The sequence below is a fragment of the Heterocephalus glaber genome, unplaced genomic scaffold, assembly GCF_053883595.1.
Source record: "Heterocephalus glaber isolate CG9 unplaced genomic scaffold, H.glaber_assembly_v1.0 deba00000331, whole genome shotgun sequence".
Classification (NCBI taxonomy): Eukaryota; Metazoa; Chordata; class Mammalia; order Rodentia; family Bathyergidae; genus Heterocephalus; species Heterocephalus glaber.
In genome coordinates this window covers 60,717,729-60,741,861 of record NW_028258142.1, presented here as the reverse complement: position 1 = coordinate 60,741,861, position 24,133 = coordinate 60,717,729, and the positions used below count along the sequence as shown (strand labels likewise).

At 52.4% G+C, this 24,133-nt stretch overlaps 1 protein-coding gene across 9 annotated transcripts in view; it reads left to right on the top strand.

The window, feature by feature from the left end:
• Positions 1-24,133, top strand: part of Lpin2 (lipin 2) — a 68,433-nt gene that overhangs the window by 25,983 nt on the left and 18,317 nt on the right. For 8 of the 9 annotated variants that reach the window (XR_015444523.1, XM_087194362.1, XM_087194363.1 and 5 more), the window contains 3 exons: positions 10,951-11,151; positions 15,431-15,526; positions 17,964-18,265. Coding sequence is in view for 8 of the 9 variants with exons in the window: in XM_087194353.1 (XP_087050479.1) it covers positions 10,951-11,151; positions 15,431-15,526; positions 17,964-18,265 (599 nt within the window). In the remaining variant the exon portion in view is untranslated. Of the gene's footprint in view, positions 1-4,837; positions 5,416-10,950; positions 11,152-15,430; positions 15,527-17,963; positions 18,266-24,133 lie in introns of those variants that run through there. The other variant, XM_087194357.1, reaches the window with a different exon arrangement.

Below are 24,133 nucleotides of genomic sequence, written 5' to 3'. Positions count from 1 at the left end.
TAAGTTTAACATGTCTTCCCCAGACCTACACTTACAGGAGCACACTAAATTGTTCCCAGTCTGGGGCTGTAATTCTGTGGAGCAGTCACCTTGTCAGTTCCTGGCTTTTAGCCCAGTGTATAAATAGGAATTTGTATCCTACCAGTGTCTGTACGTATGGTTTCTATAGAAACCCACTAATACCGTGTGCCTTTCAACGGTGGAAGTGAGCCAGACTGTCAGATTTCCTGCTTTATTTTAGAGATGCTTTGTGGTTATGTCAGTGGTCACCGCAAAATAGGTCAGTTACACCATTGTCTTCTCTTAGGTGTAGGATGAGAACCTGTCCTTACACACGTGTGATTATAATGTCACACGTTTGAGTCTCGTAATCGAAAGCTTAGCGTTTCTCATGTCTGATTGCATGTGAAGGGATTGTCCTGGCCTTGCACACAGAGGTTCCAGCCCACACGAGGCCTCGTGGTTCCACACATGGCAGCAGCGTGTTAGGGGCACAACCCTGATTGGGAGAACCCTCGGAAGGCATAGGTGCCAGTGTCTCCTCTTTTCCTCATGGCTAACGTCAGGAAGAACGACTAAAACACTCCAGTTATATCTTGGGTTGATGGGATCTGTCAAGGATACGCAGTGTTTAAAAAGTTACGACTGTGAGTTTGGATTTCGGCTAGTGTAGAGGAACCTGCATTAAACAGGTCCCACACAAGAAAACGTAAGCTTATAAAATAGGTTACCACTTTTAAAATAATTCAAAGAGGAATTTCTTTTAATAGTAAACTCCCATGAGTGCACTAACGATGTCTAAAAGCAATAGTTGCAAAATCAACCTTTCAGAAATACATCTGAACAGCCCCACTCTGAAGTGTGTGCCCAGGTAGAATGGAATCATGTTCACATAAAAGCCTGCATGCACACATTTCTATCAGCTTCATCTTCATAATGGCCAGGAACTGGGAGTGGCGCGGATGTCTTCCACCTGCCGAACTGAGAAACTTGGCACAGCCAGTTGGTTGACAGACTGCCGCTTAACAGGGACAGCCAGGGTTGCGTGTTCTGTGCTCAGGGGCACAGACTCATAGCGTGTATGGTTCCAGTTGTGTGATGCTCTGGAGAAGGGGGGCTGGAGAGAAGGTGGCCAGAGGGAGCAGGCCAGCTGGAGGCAGTCCGGTGGTTTTGTGTCCTGATCATGGCATGAGTGATGATTTTGTGATTAAAACTCACAACTACGAACGTCAGAGTTACGTGTAGTGTATGCAAAGTATACTTTTTCAGAAGTCTGTTTTGAGGCCCGGGGATTTAGCTCTGGTGCCACCGCACCTGCCTTGCAAGTGCAGGGTCCCAAGTTCAATCCCCAGTACCAAAAAAAAAAAGGTCTGTTTTGATTAGTTCAAGGTACAGCTATTTGAAATTGTAAGATTGCATTTCACAGCAGTCAGCACTAACTTGTAGCCAGAAGTTTTTCTGTGCTGACCAGTACAGCCCTTCCACAGGTGGACATAATAGTTTGATAGCTCCCATGATTGATTATAGACAGATTCCAGCTCATTATACTTCCTGATGGTTTTACTGCTTGCGTGGGTTTCTCTCTAGTCTGGGGCAGGTTAAATGAGCCCCGAGATAATGTCTGTCACTTTGTACTCAGAGGTCAGGCTGGGCCTGCTTCAGCTGAGCCAGGAACAGTGAGAACTGAGCTCTCACAGGGAAATGTGGGAGAGGGAGAGAAGTGTGGGACAGAAGCCGCTATACAGCACTGTGGCAGCTCAGGACGAGGGTGCTCCGGCCCTGATGTGCGGTTGGCGAGGAAGTTGAAGTCCACCTCTCCTACCATGTGCTTGCCACTGCGGGGTCTTCTTGGCAGAGTCTAAAGATGCATGTGGAATTAGATTTAGTTGTTGTTGCTGAAGAAAATGAATATTCTGGCACATCTCGAGGGCTAGGATAGGAAACCACACCATTGTTCCTGTGTGGCATCGCAGCTGTGCCAAGTGGGGAGTAGAGAATGTGAAGCCAGGCTGTGGTCGTCTCCAGTCTGGTGGTCACATCTGGCTTCCGCCCCACATCGCCACCGGGCTGCTCAGGTTCTTGAGAGTAATCTGCACAGAGGTCATTGGTTCCCACGGGCGTTTGCAGATTTACCCATCCCGAGGGGGTGTCTGTCTCAGCTGTCCCCACAGCGGCCGGATCGATGCCAGTTTCTCATGGCATCTGGAGAAAAGCACTGGTTTCTCTGTGCACATGGGGTCGACATCCACCGACGATTTGTTTCTTATGTGTGCCTTCCTTTCCCTCCTGAGTTTCTGGTGAGACAGGGCAAACCGCTGTGTATTCTTGCCTCTCCCTGCTGATCTGTTCACAGGATCTCACACGCCCTCGCTGGGGAGCTCCATCACTGTGACTGGTGATCTAGAAACACTCAGGCTGGGCAGCTCAGTGGCACAGCACTTGCCCGGCGTGCAGGAGGCCCTGGCGTCCACTCCCAGCCACCACCAGAAAGGAAAGAAGTGATTTTGAATTCATGATTGCAAGACGCTGTGCCGGGCTCTGGGGAGACCATGAAGCGTGCAGCGCTTCTCCCTTCTTTCCCCCGACATAGTTTGGGGCGGGCCAAGCGAATCACTGCAGTGTGGCGAGCAACCCCCCACCCCCCGTCTCACCTCTGCTTTGCTGCTTTTGGCACTTGGACCAGACAAAGCATGCTCCCTGCTGCCTTCCTGAGTGCTCCACTGCTCTCCGTGATGCATAGCCTGCCCTGGACCAGTTCTCCTGTCTGTCCGACCCATATCCTCTCTCTGGAAGCCTGAGACATACCTGCTGGGCTCTCAGATACTAGGTGGAGAGGAAAATGCCATTAAGTTTTGAAAGGTGGTCCTGAAAATGAGTGGGCAGGTACCTGGGGTGGAGAGAGGGGTGCCACTGGGTTTGGAAGCTGAGCGGGAATGTTGCTGCAGTGGCAGTGTCTCCCCGTCGGGCCCTCACGCAGCTGGTGTACCTGCCCATCCATTCTGCAGATGGTGACGGGAGAGCCACGGAGAAGGCTCCAGGACACCACCGTGCTCTGTGCTGCCTTGGAGGAAAAGCGGGGAAAGACACAGCCAGAGTCACCAGCTAGGCAGCCTCGACAGCGGACTAAAGCCAGCTCCTGGACCCTCCTCTAAACAGTGATTTCAGTTAAGTTACATAGAAGGTGGCTTCTGCTGAGTTCCACTAGAGGTCTTTTCTTGCTATTCTGCCAGGGTGATTTCTGAGGGAGTGTGGTAGAAGATTTGCACCGGTTTTATCAAGTCAGAGCCAGCGCCCACCTGTCTGCATTGAAGTCCTCTGTCGACAGGCATCCGAAAGGGACTCTGTCATCCCAGGCAACCAAAGGCACTCAAGTTTGGCTCCTCCTGGAGAGATGCTGGGGGTGCTGGGGTCCCCCACCCCGTGGGTACTGTGTCTTCTGGGTGCCTTTCCCCCGCATTCCGGGACTGCTGCAGATGCAGGACAGTGCCGGCTCCTCCCTGTGCCTGGGAGCTCCGATGACCGGGGAACCCTGTTGTCATCTTATCCAGCCATGGCATCGCTGTGGGTGTAAAGGCGAGCGGGCTGTGGGGCACAGACCCCTCCTCCTGTTTGTGTGCTCAGGGGCCGCTGGGAAGGGACGCCCCAGAGAGCAGACTTCACGACCAGAGCTGCTGGGAGTCTCTGAGGGAACACCCAGCAGTCCCAGGTCCAGGCCCAGAAACTGAACAGGCCGTCCCTTTGAAATGGCAGCGCTCAGGGTCAGCAGGCAGTAGGCCTGCCCGAAGCCCAGGAACCTACATTTTTAACCACCAAAACTTGATTCTGCTGCACAGGATGACCCAAGTGTGACTGCTGTTGTCGTCCTTGCCCTTCTCCTTCATTTAGCAGAGAGAAAGAGACTCAGAAGGAAAGTGCCCTCGCTGTGCCTTCCAGCAGTGGGGTGAGACGGGCCATTCTCTAAAGGACAGCTTGTGGCCTGCAGGGAGGCCGTGCCGAGCTCACCAGGCCCCGGCTGAAGCCCTGCAAGCTGCCGGCTGCTTCTCCGAGAGCACAGGACTGCGCCCGGCCACTTCGCACCGCCTCACCTCTGCCTCACAGTGGCTTCAGAAGTAAGGGAAGCGGAGTCCTCTTTCTCTCCTGTGGAAGGGCGCTTCCCTAACCCAGCGCATCTTCACATTTGTGTTTAAGCTTTTAAAAACTGTGAAGAAATTAACATTTGAAAAAATTAACCTAGGCGATTTTCATGTACAGTAATTAATAAATAATGTTCTTTTTTGAGGCATGGGGTTTGAGATGGTCCCACTGTGTTATGTTGTCCTATAACTCACTCTGTGGCTCAGGCTGGCCTCCAACTTGCAGTGATCCTCCTGCCTGAGGCTCCAGAGAGCTTCGATCACATGCCTGCACCACCATGCCCAGCTGTTAAGTAATGCTCTTAAGTTCACCCTTGACAGGAAGTCCGGCCACATCTACCCTTTTTGTGTCCCTGTGTCTAAGCTGGTCGCCCATTCATTCAGCGGTGTTTACTGAATCCCAGCTGCGCCAGGGTGCTTCTGGCTGTCTGGAAATCAAGCGTGATCTCCCCGCTGCTGCTTCTCCCTCTACGTCTCTGGGTCTCCGGGTCCTGGCTGTGCCCTCTCCCGCTGGACTGTGTTGCGGTGGCTTCGGAGCGGCTTGGCCTCCAGCCTCCTCCCTCGCACCCCGGCTTCCCCTACCTGGCCACGCCCTGCTGAGTGGAACTGGATGGCGCCGAGGCCAGGATGACTCTGCCGAGGCACAAGCGCAAGCATCACCACCAGTCTGCCGGGAGCTGCCGCTCTGCATATCCGGAGAGCCACGGAGAGGTTTACCTTCTCCTTCCTTCCCGGCCTTCCCAGTCTCCAGAGGGGCAGGGGTGTCGCTTAGCGGCACCACACTGACGCCAGTCCCAGCTCCAGACGAAGAGCAGTCACCAGAGCAGCACTGTCAGAGCCTCTGCAGGCACCTCAGACGCATCCATGTCTTCCTCTTGAGAGAAGGAAGGCGAAGTTAAATGTCTTCAGAGCATAAGGACTTGGTGTTGTTGGTATCTGAATGAAGGAGGGTTTTCTGACTGTATGAAGTTACATCTTCCCAGAAACAAGCCAGGAGAGCGGACATTTTTGATAGTTTGATTCCTCTTTGCTCTGATAGCAAATCAGTCGGTCTTTCTTTCATACCCCAGGCTAGCCTCAATCCTCGCCTCAGCCTCCTGAGTGCTGGGGTTAGAGCCTGTGCCAGCACATGTTATTTTTTTCTTGAAGGAATTATGGGCTTATGTGATTGTTTCTGAATTAAACCTGCAGTGGCGTTGCTCGAAGGGCTCTTCCTGAATAGGGCATCTAACGGACTTCCTGTCTCCTTGCATGCGAAAGGCTGTCTGAAGAGCCAAGCTCGGTGTGTTCCGGAAGTTGGCCAGGAAACCTGGGGTTTCAGGTTCAGCTTCTGCATGTGGGGGGTAAATGGTCCCAGAAGCGAAGGCCGTCCTGTGGCCCAACCCCAGCCCCCAGAGCAGGCAGGAAGAGCCAGTGTCGGGAGGCCCTGGGCTTTCACCTCTGCTCTGCCTCCTGGGGATGGTCACGTGTGCCCTGGGTGGGCCAGGCTGCTCCTGTGCTGCTCCTGTTCTTATTTTATAAAGTGATCTAAAGGGAGTTTATAAAGTTAACACAAATTAGAGAAACAAGCTGGCAGTCTACCGTGATGGGAAAAAGAAAAATCCTGTGTGGTACAAAGCAAGGCACTGCCTGAGTGCGTGTGGCCCGGCCCTGCTTGCTCTTACGTGAGGGTCTGGGTGCCGGGCTGAACACAGGGCCTCTGCACTGCGCTTATACCCCACTTTCTGAAGTTTTGATGCAGCCTTTCTGAGTCACCCCAGCTGGGCTGAGCCTTCCAGTGCCCACGTTCCAGGTGTGCTCTGCTGTACCTGGCTCTTGGTAGTTTTTCATCTCAACATCTAACTCGTGTTAACCTCCTGACCCTTAGGCCATCTGCTGGGCTCTCTCTGAATGTTTTGTACACTCGCCGGCTCAGTTGAGCTCCTGTAGATGTGGGAGTGCCGGAGATGCTCGGGGCAGGTGCTGCCTTTCCTCGCTCACTCCGAAGCCAGGTCTGTGTTCCCAACTCGACTTGGAGAGAAGCTGTAGGATTTGCAGTTTAGCCGCTCGCTCTTGCCCGCGGGGACAGCGGATGACCTTGACCCTGATGGTCTAAGCAGCAGTGGCAGGTGGTGGACACCTGGTAAACACCCCGTGTCTGTCTCAGACAGAAAAGCAGAGACCAGTGCTGGCCTTGCACAACCATGCTGTTTTGGAGGATCTGGCTAGGCATGTTTGGTGAAGTCCGGGCCGGGGCGCGGGCGAGCTGGGTCATGTCCTGAACAGTGTCCTCGGGTCTATTTTATGACGCGTCCAGGAGCCCCATTACCCTGGCACGTCCCTCACGCAGAGCAGGAGGTCGGACAGGATGGCCAGTGATCTGAAGGCAGTGGGTGGCATCTCTGTCCCCAGTGCGCTCCTGGGAGTCCACCCTGAAGTGTGAGCTGTGGCAGAGGGCAGAGGTGCCTTGGGATAACCTCAAAGTCATGTGGCCAGGTAGCAGTGGCGTCCGTATTGTGAGGACAGCCTGCATGCAGCAAGAAGTCAAGGTGTGGATGGAGCTTTTATCCCAGTTGCTTAGTGCAGTTCTGAAGTGTAGAGATGCATTTAGGGGCCCACACTGGAGCCTGTCCATGTTAGTACCCCAGACTGAAAAGCAGTGTGCCAGATGACGTTTACACAGATCCTGTCTTAGGTGCAGCTCCCAGGACAGACAGTCAAATGGCATTTGACTTGCACAGCATGCACTGCGGGGCCCTGGTTCTCGGCTCAGAAGCCCAAGACTGAGGTGCTGCCTGCCCTGTGTGGCCCCTTCCCCTTCCCAGTGCAGGCGCCTCGCTGTGTCCTTACAGGTGGGGCCGGGAGGAGAGGGCGGGTGCTGGGCTTCTCCTCATGGGATGAGTCCATTGAGGGAGGGGAGCAGTGTCCAGCCTTGCCCATCTCCATTTCCAAGCCTCGGTTTCATCATCCTTAAAAATAGAAATAATGAGACCTTCTGAGCTGATAGTACGAGCGTAACCCTAAAGCGCTGGGACGTAGGTCTAATTACTGTTAACATCAGCTATTTCCGAGATGTCCAGGAGTGTGTTTGCATGTGAGGTGGGGGTGGGCTTTTCTGTTTCTGGGGACCGAGCTTCGGAGCCCAGGGCAACAGCGTGGCTCTTAGACCCGCCTTCACCCCACCCACGCCTGCTTCCTGTGCAGCACCTCCAGCCAGCTGCTGCTCCTGTCCTTCCGGTGGGCCTCTGCCCCTCTTTCCCGGAAATCTGTCTCCGATTTCTCTGAAATCTCCACTCTCGGTATCCTTCTCCCCAGCTCACATTTTTTCTTCATCAATCCCCGTAACATGGCTTACAGTGCATCTTAATCACATTTCCCTCGCTGCTGAGAAGATACCGACAACCAAAGTTAAGGGAAGAAAGGTTTATTTGGCTCACAGTTTGTAGAGGCTTCAGTCCATAGTTGTTGGCTCCAAGGTGGGTGGCATGGCCAAGGGGCGTCTCAGAGGAGAAACTGATCATGGCAGGCAGGCCTGTGAGAACAAGCAGGCAAAGGCAAGACAGGCCTGTCGGTCCCTTACATTGTATCCAGGCTTCTGGGAGTAAGGCGGTGCCAAACCAATCAGCGGGCTGATTTAGTGACCACCCACCCTTGATCCCAGCACCCTAATCCTAGCGCTGCTGCATGAATCAGTCACTGTAGATCCTGCCACCTTGAAAAGCCCCAGTTGTGACCACATGAGGCTTTGAGGGGACATCGAGACACAGCCACAACACGGTGTGTGTTACTTGGCTGTAGTTTTTTTGGTACCGGGGATGGAACTCGGGTCCTTGCGCTTGTGCAGCAGGCGGCAAAACCACTGAGCTTGCCGGGGATTTAGCTCAGTGGTTCCGCTGCCTGCTGCGCAAGTGCAAGGACCGGACCCGAGTTCCATCTCCGGTACCAAAAACCACAGAGCTAAATCCCCGGCCCTTTTGCTGTAGTTTTACTCTGCTTCAGAAGCTGGCATCGTCACAGGGTGCTCCCTAAAGGGGCCTGGGCTGGTGGCCGTGTGAGCTGTGCTGCTGGTGCGGGGTCCAGCCCCCAGCGCTCTGGCCAGGCCACACTGCCTGGTGCTGGGCGTCTGGGATGACGCCGAGGGTCAGGCTCTGCCGGCAAACAGGAACCTGTTCCACACCCCAGCGGTGCCGTCCTTGGGTGCCGGCCCCTGCAGCAGGTCCCCGTGCCGTCCCAGTCCCTGGGTGCAGTCCTCGCTCAGGCCTCGGCCTCTCTGTCCTTGTTTTCCCAGCCTCCACTCGGGAGCAGAATGGTTTTAGGTCAGCCAGGGGAACCAGTTCTCTGACAGCCTGTGTTTTTCTGCATTTAGCAACCAGCATCTACACAGTAGATCTTCATGTGTCGCAGCAGATCCCTTAACTATGGTAATTAAAATCGTCTTGAATAGCTGTTGTCCCACTTAATTACAGATTTTATGCTCGAGTCGATGCAGGCTTGTTACACACTGATGTTTAGATGACTTGTTTATGGCTGAATGTAGATGCTCAAAAGTTATTGTTTTGGGTTTCTTTTAAGAAAAGATCTGTATAATTATGATTTTTATATCTTGTGATGAAATTGCTTACCATTGCCATCACTGTCAGGCTCTGTGACGTGAGGCTGCCGGCCGTGAGCTTGAGGTTCTTGTGCTGTGAGGTGGAGGCTGGGGGTGGGGAGTGTATGGAGCTCAGAGCTGCTCCTCAACGGCTGAGGCTGCAGTGTGGCCCAAGGGCTGGTGAAAGGCAGGGAGGTGGATGGACTGCGTGAGGCTGCATTTTATTTTACATGTTTTTGGAGACGCTCGTAACATAATGAAACTCTAATCCCAGAGGTAGGAACAAAGAAGCTGCGCGTTCCCTTTTCCTCTAAGTGAAGTCGAAGCTACTCGATGCTCATGTGCAGGTGAGCATAGGACAAGACGCTCCGCCTTGCTGGCCACTAGGGAAATGCAGATTCAAACCAGAACCACATCTGTCACTGTGGCTAACATAAAAAGCAGTGACCATGCCGTGTGCTCAGGATGCCACACCACTGGCCGTCCCATTCCCTGGCAGGGATGCAAAATGGCACAGCAGTTCTGGGAAACATCCTGGCAGGGTCCGTTCCTGTGCAGCCCAGCAGTTAGGCATTGTCCCAATGCAGTGAAAGCTCATTTTCACACACAAACCTGTATGTGGGTTTCTCGAATTGTAGCTTTATTTGTAATTGCCAGGAACTGGAATTCCTTAGCTGTTCCTTACCTGGAGAGTCATTAAACATACCGTGGAATACTACACAGCAGTGAAAAGCATCTTGCGGGCTATTAGTACCCACGGTAATTCACACGAGAGATACGCTTAGGGAGAAAGGCAGTCTCAGAGACTATACACTGCATTGCAGAGGAAAGTCGGGGTGACCACAGAGGGGCTGCATTTCCAGATCCTTACTACATAGGAGACACGGTGCATGAGAACTGTGAGTCTACAGAGATCGCAGAACAGAAAGGCCAGTTCTTAAAAGTACAGTGAAATGTTACATGAATATTCTGATGAAATGCTCCTTGCTCCCCAAGTGTGGGGATTTTTCATTTTCTTATTGGTGGTTCATTTGATACTCTTTTATTCATTCAAGAAATAATGGGTGTATGATATGTGCTCAATCTGGCCTTGCAAATCAGTTCTAACACCAAAGAGGTCCCCAGCTTATAACTGTTTGTAACTGCAACAAGAAGGTTGCTACCTGCTTTATTTTGGAGTTGTAGGGTTTGCTGCTGGTGTGCACTGCTCAGAGCCGCTCTTCTGGGGTGACAGGCTTCTCCCCGGTGAGCGGACGCAGCTGTGCCTGGTGCCGGCTGCTCCACAGCTCGGTGGGAGTGGCGCAGTTGCCCCCTGGAGCAGGGAGGTGAGGGTCCCTCTCCCCCCATGGTGTTCCTCCCTGGGTTCCCTGTGGCGCCCTGGCAACAGAGTGCTCTCTGGACCCCCTTAGGGCACGGAACTCTGGCGGAGAAAGTGGGTGCAGTTGGGGAGGTCTGGGCTGCAGGGCATGCTCCCGAGCCTCCCTGGGTTCTCTCCGGCCTTGCACTGGGCCGGTGTCTAACAGTAAAAGTGCTGGTGAGCTGGTCGCCCAACACGACACCTGAGCCCCTTAGGACTGCGGGGTTTGTCTGGTGTGGTTTTGGTTTTCTCCACAGGAGAACTGGGGTCGGGCAGGCAAAGCCAGCGGTAGCTATAGCTCCCCGCCTCCGACCCTTTCTGGAAGACCCTGCAGACCTCTGGGCATCCTGCCAGGAACCTGCCTCAGAAAGGCTTAACCCTGTGCTGTGCTTAGAACCTCATGGGACATGAGTGCGTTCTAGCAAGCTGTGCCCAGCGTGGCTGGGCCTTTCCCTCTGCAGAGTTGTGAATGAGTGAAGCCAGGCCCACCAACCTGAGCGGGGAGCTGCTGCTACTCCTGCGCCGCCAGCGGCGTTCTCTGCCTTGCTGCGGCTGAGCAGTGACCTTCCCTCATTTCCCTGCTGTGGCCAGTGTTGTCCCGTGGCTCCGTGCAGGTCCTGAGCTCGGGGCCTGGGTGTTCCTGACCGCAGTGGCCCTACCCTCGGGGGTGGAAGAGGAAAGGAAGCCAGGCCAGCTCGGGGAGCAGGCTGGGGCGACGGAGGGGGTGTCCCTGGGGGGATGTGTGGCGGGAGACAGCTGGCTCACCTGCGTGAGGTCATCGTCAGGGAAACCTCGTGTGCACAGAGGAGTTTTAGCCACTGCTGAGACTGTCTGACGTGAGCTCCTCAGCATCCATGCTGGCCTCTCACCTGGTGGTTTTCTTCTTGCAGTCTCAGACCATGAATTACGTGGGCCAGCTGGCCGGGCAGGTGCTCGTCACCGTGAAGGAGCTGTACAAGGGCATCAACCAGGCCACCCTGTCGGGCTGCATCGATGTGGTGGTGGTGCGGCAGCAGGATGGCACCTACCAGTGCTCGCCCTTCCACGTGCGCTTTGGAAAGCTGGGCGTCCTGCGCTCCAAGGAGAAAGTGGTGAGTGGTGTTCACAGATCTGCAGCCAGACATCCCGGGGCTCCCAAAGCTGCCTCTGCATTCCCAAGGCACCCTGCCAGGGAAAAGCAGCCGAAAATTCCGACAGCCGGACACCCGGGTGCATTCAGACTCAGGAAGGCAAGAGAGGAAAGACTGTAAACGAGGAAGGAGGGAGGGAGGGAGGCAGGCAGGCAGGCAGGCAGGCAGGCAGGCAGGCATAGGTAGAAAAAGATCAAAATGCCTTCCTATGATTGTGGATAAAATGGGTGGATGTACTTGAGAGTGTTTTGTTGTTTGTTTAAAAGAAACCTGTAATGTCATTGTACTCTAAATCTGCCCATTGCTGCACCCAGACCTGTCCCCAGTCTGCCTGAATGCCGGCTCCCAGACCGCAGGCCTAGCTTGCCTTCCATGCATTGCACTTAGGAGTCGTTTGGAAGGAAGGCATCTGTTGGCATCGCTTATTTATATATCCTTTTCCCTGGGCTTAGGGAGCAATGCAGAGTTCGCCTGTGTCAGATCTCAGTCGAGGTTAAAACCTGTGGGGTGCACGGTATCCCCTCCCTGCTCTCGGCCCATGGGCTCAGCCTCAGTGAGGTGGGGAGGGTCTTTCCAGAGCAGAGCCCTGGCCTGGAAGTGAGCATCTGTTTTCAGCTTTTGATTATTTTATGTAGTAGATCTTACTCTAATACAGATTCTCTTTTCTTTAAGTAAACTTATGTTACTGTGAGAGTGAAAGGAAATGGGTCTTATAAAGCTAGATTTCTTTTCTTTTTCCTCCTGGAATAACGTCTCATTTTTCCAGGCATTACAGAGTCACTGTGGACAGGAGAAGCGTGTTTCAGGGCGGCAAGGTTTGTGGTCTGGCCTCTGCTTGTAGTGACCCCAGAGAGCAAGAGTAGTGCTGTGTAGGCAGTGGGGACCTGTCCTCGACCTTTCCTTCTGATGGGCGCACTCGAGCAGCTTTCGGACTGGACTGGTCTGTTGGGTCAGCCACACCCTGTGTGCCCCAAGGCGTCCCCTTCCCAGTGCTTGGCTGCTTGTAAACTACTTCTCAGGCTCCTTTCTTTTTCTCCTGGGGAGCTGAGTGTCCTGCAGCCTGGATCAGTCCCCAGCCCTTGGGGGGCCCCCTAGGTGGTACATGCAGCCCTTGGGCATCTGTGAATGGAGCAGCGAGCAGAGCAGGGTGCGCCTGGCCTGAGCTGCAGCCCTTTCTGCTCGAGGCCGTAGGGCTCAGTGTGTTCAGCCTCTTGTCAGAGCCTTGCGTTTTAACAGGAATGTCATCTAGGAGGCAAAGGACAAAAGAAAACTTCTTTCCCATTCCCTCCTTTGCTTTCCCAGAAACCCTGAGGGTGTTGGGGAAGGAACGTGGCTGCTCGGTTGACCGCAGCGCAGCTTTCATGTGACAGGAGACCTAAGCCATGCCAGCCCTCAGGTGTCCCAGCAGATATAAGCAGTTTAGGCAAGGGAAGGCTGTTTGCTGATTTAAACTAAGACCCTAGATTTTCCAGTGTGGTGACACCCGTGAAGTGGACTGGAAATCCCGGGCCCCTCTGAGCCCAGGTTTGGATGGCGTGGTACCATCATCGTTGTGCCTTAGCCATGTGTGCGTGTCTGGTGAACATAGTGTTCCCAGGGTGTCTGATGATCCACAAGTTTTGTTTTTTTTTTTTTTGGTACCAGGGATCAAACTCAGGCCCTTGGGCTTGCCAGGTATGCGGTGGAACCACTAAGCTAAATCCCTGGCACCCACCAGTTAATTCAGAGAGGAAGCAGACTCAATACTTCAAATATTAATTTTGTTGACTTACCACAAAACTGATGACTTGATTCTTAAAGTGAGATCGCCCGGTGTGTTGAGCCATTTCCATTGGGAGTACAGCAGTCCCGCTCCTGCCAGCTGAGGCAGAAGGTCATCACTGAGTACCCGAGTCAGGGCCTTGGCCCCGCTAGAGTTCTCCTCGGGCCTCCCTCAAAGCGACCCTGGCCTGCACTTCCGGCACAGTCAGGAGTTTCAGTCCCAGAAGCACCCGAAGGCTGACTGGGAAGTGGGTAGGGCTCATGTGTGTGCTAGAGAACATTACTTATGCGGCCATCTCTTTTAAAAAGTATAAGGAAAATGTGTTTTGTGTGAAATCATTTTATTAACATTTCTTAAATTACATAGGATTTCTTTATTCAATATTCTATATTTGTTGCCCGTTTCCCATAATATTTATCCTTTTTAGATTTATTGTTTTATAATTAACATTCAAATAAACTCCACATATTTGAAGAACAATTTGATAATTTTTAACACTTTTTTGTACCCAACCACAATCAAGATATTTGTGCCATCAGCATAGCTGAGATAAGTAACATTTCATTGTCCTGACCTTGTAGTCCCCTCCAGTCTGTGATAGTTCCTCGGTCTTGTTTTGCATGGCATCTGTTTACTTCCTACCTCTCTCACCTCACTTCCTCCTCTAATGTGAACATTTATGTGACCACCATACAATCACCAAAACTGGAAATGAGCCCCAGTGCAGTCTGTTAACAGACCCAGTCTGGCTGTCGCCAGGTTTCCACGAGCGCTGCTTTCTGTGCTAGCTGTGTCCCTGTTGCTGCTGCCCTGCCTGCTCCTGCAGGTCCTCAGCTTCCCCTGTGGCCCTGGCTGCTAAGGCACACGGAACAGTCCACAGGCTGCCCCTGTTGAGTTTGCCGTCTCCTCCCCGGGGGCCGGAAGCTCCCTGACGCTGGTGACACCGTCTGTGCCTGCTGGGGCAGAGCGGCAGGGGCCCACATGTTGCTGATCCGAGCTGCTGATGCTCACTCTGGTCACTGGGTTCATGGCGTCCACTAGGCTGCTCCACACAGGCTACCAGGGCAAGGCTGAGCTTGCTCTTTATTAAGATTACTGCAGATGTGTTGCTGAGTGGGGATTATTTTTATTTCCATCATTCCTACTCTGCTTGTTAATTGTAATTCTGTGATGAAGAGCTACCCCTGCTCTCCTACTTCCTTATTTCAGTTCTTGCTATCAGTATGAGTTCATGGCCATTAATGAGTTTTCCCTTATGCCTTATTATAATTACATAGCTCCTTCAAGCTGAGTCCATTCTGAAACGCTTCCATCAGCTGTAGGGCCCTTCCCTACCTTTTGGTGGCCGTAAGGTAGTCCAGTGAAATCCGCTTTCTCTGCCTGAGCCTGGAATCACTTCACTTCTCCAAAGGGCCCGGCTCCTTAGTTTGAAGAGTCGCTGTAGATGAAGATCTGGCCACAGGGTGTGCTCCTTGCTGCTGAGCTGTCGTTGCTTGAGGCTCTCTCAGCCTCAGTGCAGGAAATGCCTTTATGCCCCTGCGTGCACGTCCGGGTGTGCGTCTCCCATGCCTGGGGCTCACAGAGCCCCTCTGTCCTAGGTGTCACCACGGGCTCTCATTTCCCCTTTGCCTTCTTGGGACCTTCCTGCTGACAGAGGGAAACCTGGTTCCGGTTAGCTGCTTTGCTTGGTTCTGCAGAACACATAGGATAGCTCCCAAATCGATGCCCTGCATTCTGTCCCTAAGAGGCGCTCACTCCCTTGCAGAGTTGTGTTCAGACGCACTCCGGGTGAGTCTGAAGACCCCCTGGCACGGCGCTCTCCTGGCCGCACGCCTCGCCTCCGCAGTGGCTGGCAGCACAGTCATGGTTTCCACACAGAGCTCCTCACTCTGTACCTGCTAGGTCTGACCTGAATTTTACTTGTAGTGCCATGGGTTTGTATTTCCTAGCTGCACTTTCATCTTGGCCAGTTCCTCTTCCAGTGCTGTGTTTTATAAAATGCTGCGCGGGTTGTCTCTGGGAGGCGAGGAGGCCGCGCCGATTCCCTGGCCTGGCGAGGGATGCTCGGTGCCTGGTCCCTGGCAGACCGGGGAGAGCAGTGGTTGCTCACGGACCAGTGGTTGCTGACTGACACTGAGCTCTGTGGACAGAGGGCCAGCAGGGACGTAGACACGGCTCACATGGACACGGGGTCGTTAGGCAGAGCATGTCGGAGCCGCGGGGAAGCCGCCCGCGCAGAACGCAGCACACACTCTGTGGTGGGCAGTGGGTGCCCATTTTACGACATTGGGGAGAGTAAGCAACTGTTTTGAGTACGGGGTAAAAACGCAGTGAAATGTCTCTGACTTGAACCTCATCCACTGCCCCCTGCCCAGATCTGCGTGTTTCAGGGCTGGGGCATTGGCCTGTGGCCATGTTTCTCTCAAGCTGGAATGAAGGGCTCTTCACGTGCTAAGCCACATTCTGTCTCACCCTTAGATTGACATAGAAATCAATGGCAGCGCGGTGGATCTTCACATGAAATTGGGTGACAATGGAGAAGCCTTCTTCGTGGAGGAGACGGAAGAGGAATATGTAAGTTCTCGAGGTCTCGGCCACACTGCACGCTGTTCCCGGGCCTCTGGGACATGCCCGACACAGGGGTGCTTAGCACTGCTGTCATGCCTGGTTGTAGAAATGATTGTTGCCGGCCCAACAGGCTCTAGTTTTATGTGAGCTAAGCTGTCACAAAGGAGCTGGGGGTGAGAAACCTTCACGCCAGCTGCAGGGCCTGGACACAGGCAGAAAGCCTCAGGCTTGCGGCCTCCACAGGGAGGTGCAGCTCCTTCTAACCTGGGTGCTACCTTGACTATTCATTGAATTCTGCCTAAGTAATCAAGGCATATTTCTTCAGGCTGTTTGACCACTAAACTTGAAGAGTATGCTTATCATTTTGGTTGGGAAAATTATATTCGTAACCTTGAATGGTCTGAATTTATTATGATCGCAAGAGATTTAAATTTTTGGCCTGTGTCCTTTTATAAATGATTACATTTGGCTTCTTTCAGTAAGAAAGTATAATTGGCTGCCCCTGCCCACCCCACCTGTGTGTATCTACTAATGTGAGCAGGGTGAATCCCTCTTGAATGTATTTACTGTGGGCCTTATTCACATATGTAGAGGGCAGCTTTCTGTCTTTCTCCATAAAGGGTAAAATCTCCACCAGCCAAAAGGATAAGCTCTGAGTGTTGAGGATACAGGAGTACTTTTTTGGTTTTGCCAATATGGTGTTATTGCAAAGAAAAATATCTCCAAAAAATAAACAATGCGAAATGGCTTATGTTTACCGTGCTTTAGGTAAGAGAAAGCCAACAGCCCAGGCCCAGTTTGAGGAGCAGAGTGAGGCAGTGTGCCTCCCAAGGGCACCTTGCCACACTGTGTTCCTGGCCGGCCTCTCTTGCTTGTTCTGTGTTACTTTGCTTACATTTACTTGATCTAAGCAGGGCTCTCCTTCCTCAGAGACAGGCAAAGAGCAGAATGAAGCGTGATTAATGACAGTTGTCACAAGAGTGAAACACTTTTGACGTGTTTCTTTAACTCCCGTCTACTCCGCATCCCTGACTATCATTAGCTGGCGCGCAGTGAGTGAGGTGCTGGCTTCCGTCGGCCCTACCTGGCTCAGGTGTGGCTCCGGGCTCCGTGAGACTGGGCTGGATGTGATCAGCTCGGAGAAGCCTGCTTCCAGCCTCTTCTGTTCCACGCGTGGCCACACTGAGCAGGTCTTCTGTAGTGTGCAGTGTGTTTCTCTTTAAAGTAAAAAACCTCTTCATCCACTGGTTACTTCTGTGCCACACACTGAATGAAACAGCCTCTGCTTCCCAGGAGCTCCTGATGTAGAGAGGAATACAAACTACCAAAAGCTCCAGTGGCTGCCATTTATTTAGTTTTTGGTTCCCTCGCTTACGTGTCACCTACGTCCCTTTTGAGCCAGTAGTTCTAGATCTGGCTCTCTCATTGCCACAGGGTTCCATGCTAGGAAGTTGGCAATTCATTTAGCCATTATCTAGGTGGACATTCAGATTGTTTCTGTCCCCCAGGTATTGCTGTAGTAAAGCTAGGAAGCAATACCATAAAACAACTTTCAAGAAGGCCAAGCAAACTGTAACAGAGATCTTTAAGTCCAATCCCCAGAAACAGAGCACGGCCTCCCTCTGGGGGTACAGAATATATTCGCGGGGTTTCTCCGTGCTGGTGTTGAGTGTACATTTCGTCTAGGTGAACAGCTCCCAGCTTCAGGGAATATGTTTACCAAGGCCAAGTTCAGAAGCTTAAAATAATTCTGGAAAGCCACACGTTTTCAGGATGTAAAAGCTTGAGTATTGTGAATTACCTGCGGTGCATTTGTATCTTTTACCTAAGCTTCCATTTGCCCCGGGTGATACAGAGGGATGGGACAAATGGCTAGGAAGCGATTGAGTGGCTGCCAGACTCCACCACTTATCCTGTGTTTAGCCAGGAGTGTAATTGCTCCTGAATATAGGCCCAATTTAGCATTCTTAAGGATCTTTAGCTTTCCGGTTCACTGGTTCTCTTGCTACAAGGTCTTGCCTCCATCTCCCGCTCCGCTGTCGGGCAGTGCAGTGACTGGTGTCAGCCGCTGCTCTAACCCCTGCGTCCTCACCTCCCTTGCCTGTCCTGCTACTCCCAACAGGTGTCCCCTTCATCTTGTGAGCTCTGCCAGCATCCTTTGCAGCTCCTCAGCACTGCCTCTGCAGGCGCCCGAGGCAGAGGACCCAGTCGGCTCTGCTTTGCCCTTGAGTCAGTGTTCTGTGGGCAGTGGTGCTTGGGTCCTCCTGGGGCCTAGCCACATTCAGAAAGAGCTGCCACTGGGCTGTGTGTAGTGGGCTCAGGGTGGCCTCCTGCCTGCCCCGGGGACAAGCGCACCGTGCCCTCTACTGTGGAATTAAGTAAGTACAGCTTTGAACAGCACTGAGTGTGTCAGGAGTAACTTTGCTCTCTCTGTGACTCTAAGGAAAAGCTGCCTGCTTACCTGGCCACCTCCCCAATTCCCACGGAAGACCAGTTCTTTAAGGATATTGATGCCCCTGTGGGGAAATCAGGAGGAGACGCAAGACCGCCCCAGAGTCCAGGCGTCTCGCACGTTCTGGAAACGGAGACAGTGTTTGCTCCAAGTGCTGTGAAAAAGAAAAAGCGGAGGAGGAAGAAGTGCAAGCAGGAGGTCAAGAAGGAGGAGCCGGCGGCCTCGCCTACTGCAGAGGGTGCGCGCGATGTGCCTGTGAGCTCCGACGACGAGCAGGCGGCCCAGGCGGCCAGGTAGGCGGGGTGGGCGGGCTCAGGGGCAGCCACACCTCCGTGCTGTGGGGTGCCACTGCACTCGAACCCAGTTCCTGCAGTTTCATTGTGCACACAAGTGGGAGAGGCATTTTTTCCATTCTGCAACCCTTCAGGCTTTGCCACTGGGCCTCCTGCCCTGACCCCGAAGCGTCATTTGCAGCAGGCTGGTGGGGCCTCTTCAGGCCAGGGGAAGGCCAGCCTAATGCCCTGCCCTGGAACAGGTGCCCACCTGGCCCTGAGAAGCTGAAATTGTGTTTTGTTTGAGCCTATCATCCAGGCCGCCTCGTAAGTTGAGGAGGAAGGAGTTTGCTGTTTCTTTCTTTTTTTTTTTTGTGGTACCGGGATCGAACTCAGGACCTCGTGCTTGCAAGGCAAGAGGCGTCACCACTGAGCTAAGTCCCTGGCCTCCTGTTTCCTTTTTGAGTGTGAGCTCTGGAGCAGTTATTTAGCAGCCTAGTGGACCAGCCCAGACCACAGCCCCATTGCCGCCTGCATCCCTGCGACTGCACAGTGGTGGCAGGGGTGGGACACGCACTTCCCACTCGGCCACTCGCCCCGACCCCACCCATCCTGTGCGGCTCCCCGGCTCTGGGAGAGCCGTCCCCACGGCGTGGGCTTCCCCGGCTGCAGGCAGCCATGGGCCTTCCTCTGCTGGGGTGGGGACCCTGGGAACGAGGCTGGTCCGCTGTGTTTCAGCTCAGCCCCTGAAGACTTGCCCGCACCGCACCTCCTGGGCAAGCCGTGCCTGCCTGTTTTCAGCAGAGGAGGAGATGGCATTCGCTAGTTACAGAAACCAAACCGTGCAGCGTGGACTCTGCCTTGGCCCAGGTGCTCACTGCTGAGCTTTTGTTTTCATAGTTCAGTCAACAGAAGACTACAGCGCATGTAGAAGCAGTGTACGGTAACTGCATCAGTGAGCAACACAGGATAATTCCTGCTTGGCAGGACTGTTCGCTCACCTTCTAAAGTCTTGGAGTCTGGGTGGTGAACCCTGGAATAATGCCCTATAATTGATAGTAATTTTTAAGTATATGGAAATTTTTCTACTTGTCCTCTTATACCTGTTGTATGAGATACTCTTTTTACACTCTTCCCACACTGAGTACATTGGGTTTTCTTAGTTTTGATAGAGTACAGAATCCCTATCAGAACTAAACAATTAAAAATGGAAAGAAATAGTGAAAGTTCTTCAGGCTTCATAATGTTTTTGCAATTGAAATTCTTTTGAGGACCACTTAAAACAGCACTTGGCCCCAAACTGTGTCAGCATGTGTCCTTGTTAACACAGTAGGGCAGAGTCTAGGACGCCTGAGCAATTTGCAGCTTTAGCTTAGGATGTTAAACCATTTCTAAGACATAGGCAGAGTTCCTGCAGAAGTCAGTGTTCTCAATGTTCTCAGTTTTGAAGTGGGAAATGTAAGCAACTGCGTGGCAGAAATATCAGTGCCTGCCGGGCCTTTGGGAGCCATAGAGAAGGCTGTGTTGCCTAAATCTGTCACCGGCTGGGAACAGGGCCCGAGATGTCCCGAGCCAGCTCCTGGCTCCCTGAGTCACAGCCCTGTCCCTGTTCCGACACAGTCAGCGGGGCCTGGGACGGCTCCAGGAGTGCAGCGGGCTGCCTTGTAGATGGTGTCACCTGGAGGAACTCTGTCTGAAATTTGCTTTTAAAAATGTGCTTAATTACACAGCCAACAGAAATGAGGACTTTTAAGACAAAGGACAGCAGAATGTGCCCAGTCACAGCGCCCAGGCTCGTGGTGACGTAAGCGCCTGAGCCTGCTAGATTCTGAGTGCAGCAGTGGTGCTGCTTATCAGGCCGGCCCAGGCCCGGCCGTGGTCGGCAGCTGGCTCCTGGAGCCCTGTGGGCGGGGGTCCCCTGCCCTGCCCCCTTCGCCGCCCACACAGCAGCCTCCCACCGCCCGTCGGGAGGAGCCGCTTCTGCAGAGAGGGTCCAGATGCAGACTCACTGTGAGCCCCAGGGAAACTCCAGCCAGTGCAGGGCCCCAGTTGCTGATGAGCACTGAGCATGCAGTGAGTCTGCGATCCTCGGTCATAGTGCACAGCGGTCCCGCTTACCTCTTGCTGCCAGTCAAGGAGTTTCAAGCCTGCTCAGTTAGCACCGTAATTCACCCCACATACACAGTGCAGGCCGTTGTCTTGCTTCCTGTTGATTCTCTCCCACTTGGGAGAATGTGGAGCATAATTTACACATGGGTGTGCACAGATCTTAGGGTGCAGGTCAGAGCATAGGCAGCCACTGCGGCATTTGGATTGGGCGGCTGTCGGCCGCATGAGGAGCCAGGCCAGGGGACCCCGGGAGGCCGCAGCCCTGACCAGACGTGCACTCCCTCTCTGCTGGGGCTGCCCACCTCGCACATCTGCACAGCGGGGCCTCACCTGCTCTGACTCTCGGGTCCTGTCCTCAGTCTAAGGTGCGCTGTCAGGACCTCCTTGCTGCTCCTCTTCTCAATGCGTTGCCATTTTGAGAGTGCTTCTCAGCTCTTGAGAAATGCTATTGAAATAAAGAACTGTAGACTGAAAGGAGCCTCGGTATGGAAACGTTTCCTCACCGCAGTGAGCCTGCACTTAGCCGGGGTCCATCAGCTCGAGCCCGGAAGCAGCCAGGCCGCGGCTTCCTGGGCCTGTGAGCTCAGGTACCGGAGCTCGGCCTTTCAGCATTTTACTCAATCCCATTTGTTTTGCTGAACTCGGCGTGGCCTCTTGTACTGTTGTGGAGTACGTTCAGGAAGGGCAGGGCTTTGCCCTTTTGCTTTCTGAGGCAAGGTTCCTCTGTATCGTCCAGGCCTTCCTCGAACTCATGGCCCTCCCACCTCGGTTACAGTGCAGGGTACAGGTGTGTGCCACTTCACCTCCTGACTCCCCTCTGCAGAGGGAAGTTTACCGTTTGATTTTCCTTTGTTATTTTTTCCCCTTGAATAAGTTTCTCAGAGTAGTCCTCTGGAAGAAAGATTAGAATTAGGAAAACCTTAAATTTAAAAATGCAGGGCCGGGGATTTAGCTCAGTGGTTTCATCGCCTGCTGCACAAGCGCAAGGACCTGAGTTCAATCCCTGGTACCAAAAAAAAAAAAAGAAACAAAGGCAGGAAAATAATACTAAAAATATAAACTGGCTTCTATCCTTATTGGAGCAAACCAAGTACATGAATGTTTACCAGAGACCCCCGCAGTTAGGTTCCAGTATCCCACCCAGTAAACGACGCAGGCCTGAGAAATAACTAAAAGACAACTAGGCGAGAAAGCGGGGTGCTAGGATAACCAGTGCCAACAAAGGCCCGGCCAGTCCAGGCACTGACTTTTATTGGCAATCAATTGGGGTAAAGGCGAGCTACGTGCCAGGGCAGGGCTACATGCAGTTTCTGTAGAAATTAATGTAAGCAAGGCTCAGGAAGGACAAGGCAAAGCATTCTGGAGTTAAGAACAGAATAGACAAATACATGGTTGTAATTGGAACAGTGTCCTTCTAGTCAGGAGGTTTTAGTTGTGGGAGTGGAATTTTGGGTGGGGTTAACGCTTCACAGCCTGCTTTGGGCATCATCAGTATTACTGTCCTCTGCAGATGTTCTCACTTTACATTTTGTATCTACTGCATCAGAACATTGTTCTATACGAAGCTCCTACACTTATAGAATTTGGTACTTTATTCTTCTAAGAAATTTCAACATGTTGCACCACATAAATCTTACCTCAACTCTGAAGTAGATGTGACAAGTGATAAATTTCCAACTATAAGTGAAAACTAGGCCCACAGTGCACTAGCTTTTTGACTTCGGGCAACTTACTAAACATCTCAGGATCCTCGATTGCCCAGTATCTAAGATGGGATATTACTGCAGGAACATCCCTTCCCCAAAGTTTCAGCAGTTCTAGCATTTCTTAAAAGTCCTCATCAAACTTCTTCTGAGACTCACAGCAGACTCGTAGCTGTGAACCTCTGTAAAAATAAAAAACAAGTTACTCAGTCCTAGTGTACAGTGGCACAGGGAAACATCCCCATTCTGAAAGGGAGGAATAGGGGGATGGAATAGGACTAGCATAAGACCAGAACCCAGCAGGGCAAACACTAAGTCCTGTAGCTCCATATCTAGTATGTGGGGCACATGGTGGTGAGGGATGAGTTTCAGGGGGCTGCAGTGCCCCCACCCCTGTGGTCTTGTAGTTGCAAGCCTCATGGGCTGGCTTCACTCAGGGCCTGCAGCTTTCCTCAGTCTATATTCCTGGCATCTCTGATTTTTGGGGGGTCTCCAGCACATCTTCAGCTGCTCCTTGCCTGGCCTCCCATGCATTCCTTTGAAATCTCAGTGGAGGCCTCCATGACCCTACAACTCTTGCGTTCTGCATGCTGGTAAAATTGGCACCACATGGATGGAGCTGAGTCTGTTGTCAGAGGAAGCAGTAGCCAGGCCCCTGGACCACGGCCACAGCAGCCTCCATGTGTGTGAATGGCTGGGCACAACACAATGAGTGCCAGGGAGCTGATTCCCTAGGAAGAGCTTTCCGAGCAGGGCACCTTCTCCAGTGGAAGGTGTAGACTTTTGCACCCTTGAGCCTGTGATGGATGGGATCTTGCTGATTGTTGAGAACATCTCAAGGCATCTTTCTTCTTGTCCCTGTAGAAATCACTTGGTTTCTTTTAATGGCAGTCATCTCTTCAGGAGCTACACCTCCATTGGCCCCAACTTATACATAGTTCCCTTGGGGCCCAAATTTTTTTCCATTTTGCTGCTCTGCTTTTTACCCCCTGTTCTCACTATAAATCTGCTTCTTTGTTTTTAAAGCAACCAGCATTACCCATGCCATAGCAAACACTGAGCTGCCTGGAAATTCTATCAGATCAATTTATCTGCTTTCCTTAATCTCAGACTTCCACAGTTTCTAGACATAAGCAATACGTAGACAAATTTTTTGCCAGAGTAAAACACACATGAGTGTGGTCCAGTTACCAATGAAGTCCTTGCTCCCAACTGAAACTTCCTGAGCCTGGCCTTTACTATCTGCATTCCTGTCAGCATTGTGGTCTTTTCTTTTCTTTTTTTTTTTTTTTTTGGTACTGGGGATTGAACTCGGGTCCTTGCGCTTGCGCAGCAGGTGGAGAAACCACTGAGCTAAATCCCCGGCCCTAGCGTTGTGGTTTTTTGAGCTTTGACCAGAATCTCCCTTCAGTCTCTACTTACTAGCCCACATCTCCAAAGCTTCCCAAACTCGCCTTATAACCTGTTTCTTAAGGCTTCTAAACCACATGGTCAGGTACAGACGTAGCTATGCCTCCATTTCTCACTGGGACACAATATCTGACAGTTTAAAGGAGGAAAGGTTTGATTTAGCTCATGGTTTCAGAGGATTCAGTCCATGGATGGCGTTCTCTAAGGCACAGCTTCATGGTAGAAGGCTAGAGCAAAGCTGCTCGGTTCATGGCATCTAGGAAGCAGTGCCAGAGAGGAAGGGCCAGGGGCCAGATAGAGTCCCCAAGGGCACACCTCCATGGCCCTCCTAGACACACTGGAAGTGTGCTTTACTGATCCCCATGTGGCTCCCAAGCCAGTTGAGTTGACAGTCAAGCTTAGGTTTGTAGGAACGGAGTGAAAAACACTGACTGTAAGGCTTTGTCTGTAACCCTAAGGGATGTAACAAGGACTCTGGCCCTTTTTATCCCTCTGTCTGTTCCATGGCAGCGGTTTTGCTGGCTGTCACTGGTGAATCCCCCTTTGGAAAGGAGGAGTTAGGAATCATGTGGGGAATGAATCATCTTCATTCTTAGTGTTTAGACAGCTTGTCAGTAGATTTGGGTGCATCTTAAAACTAACATTATGTCATCATTTCTGTCTTTTC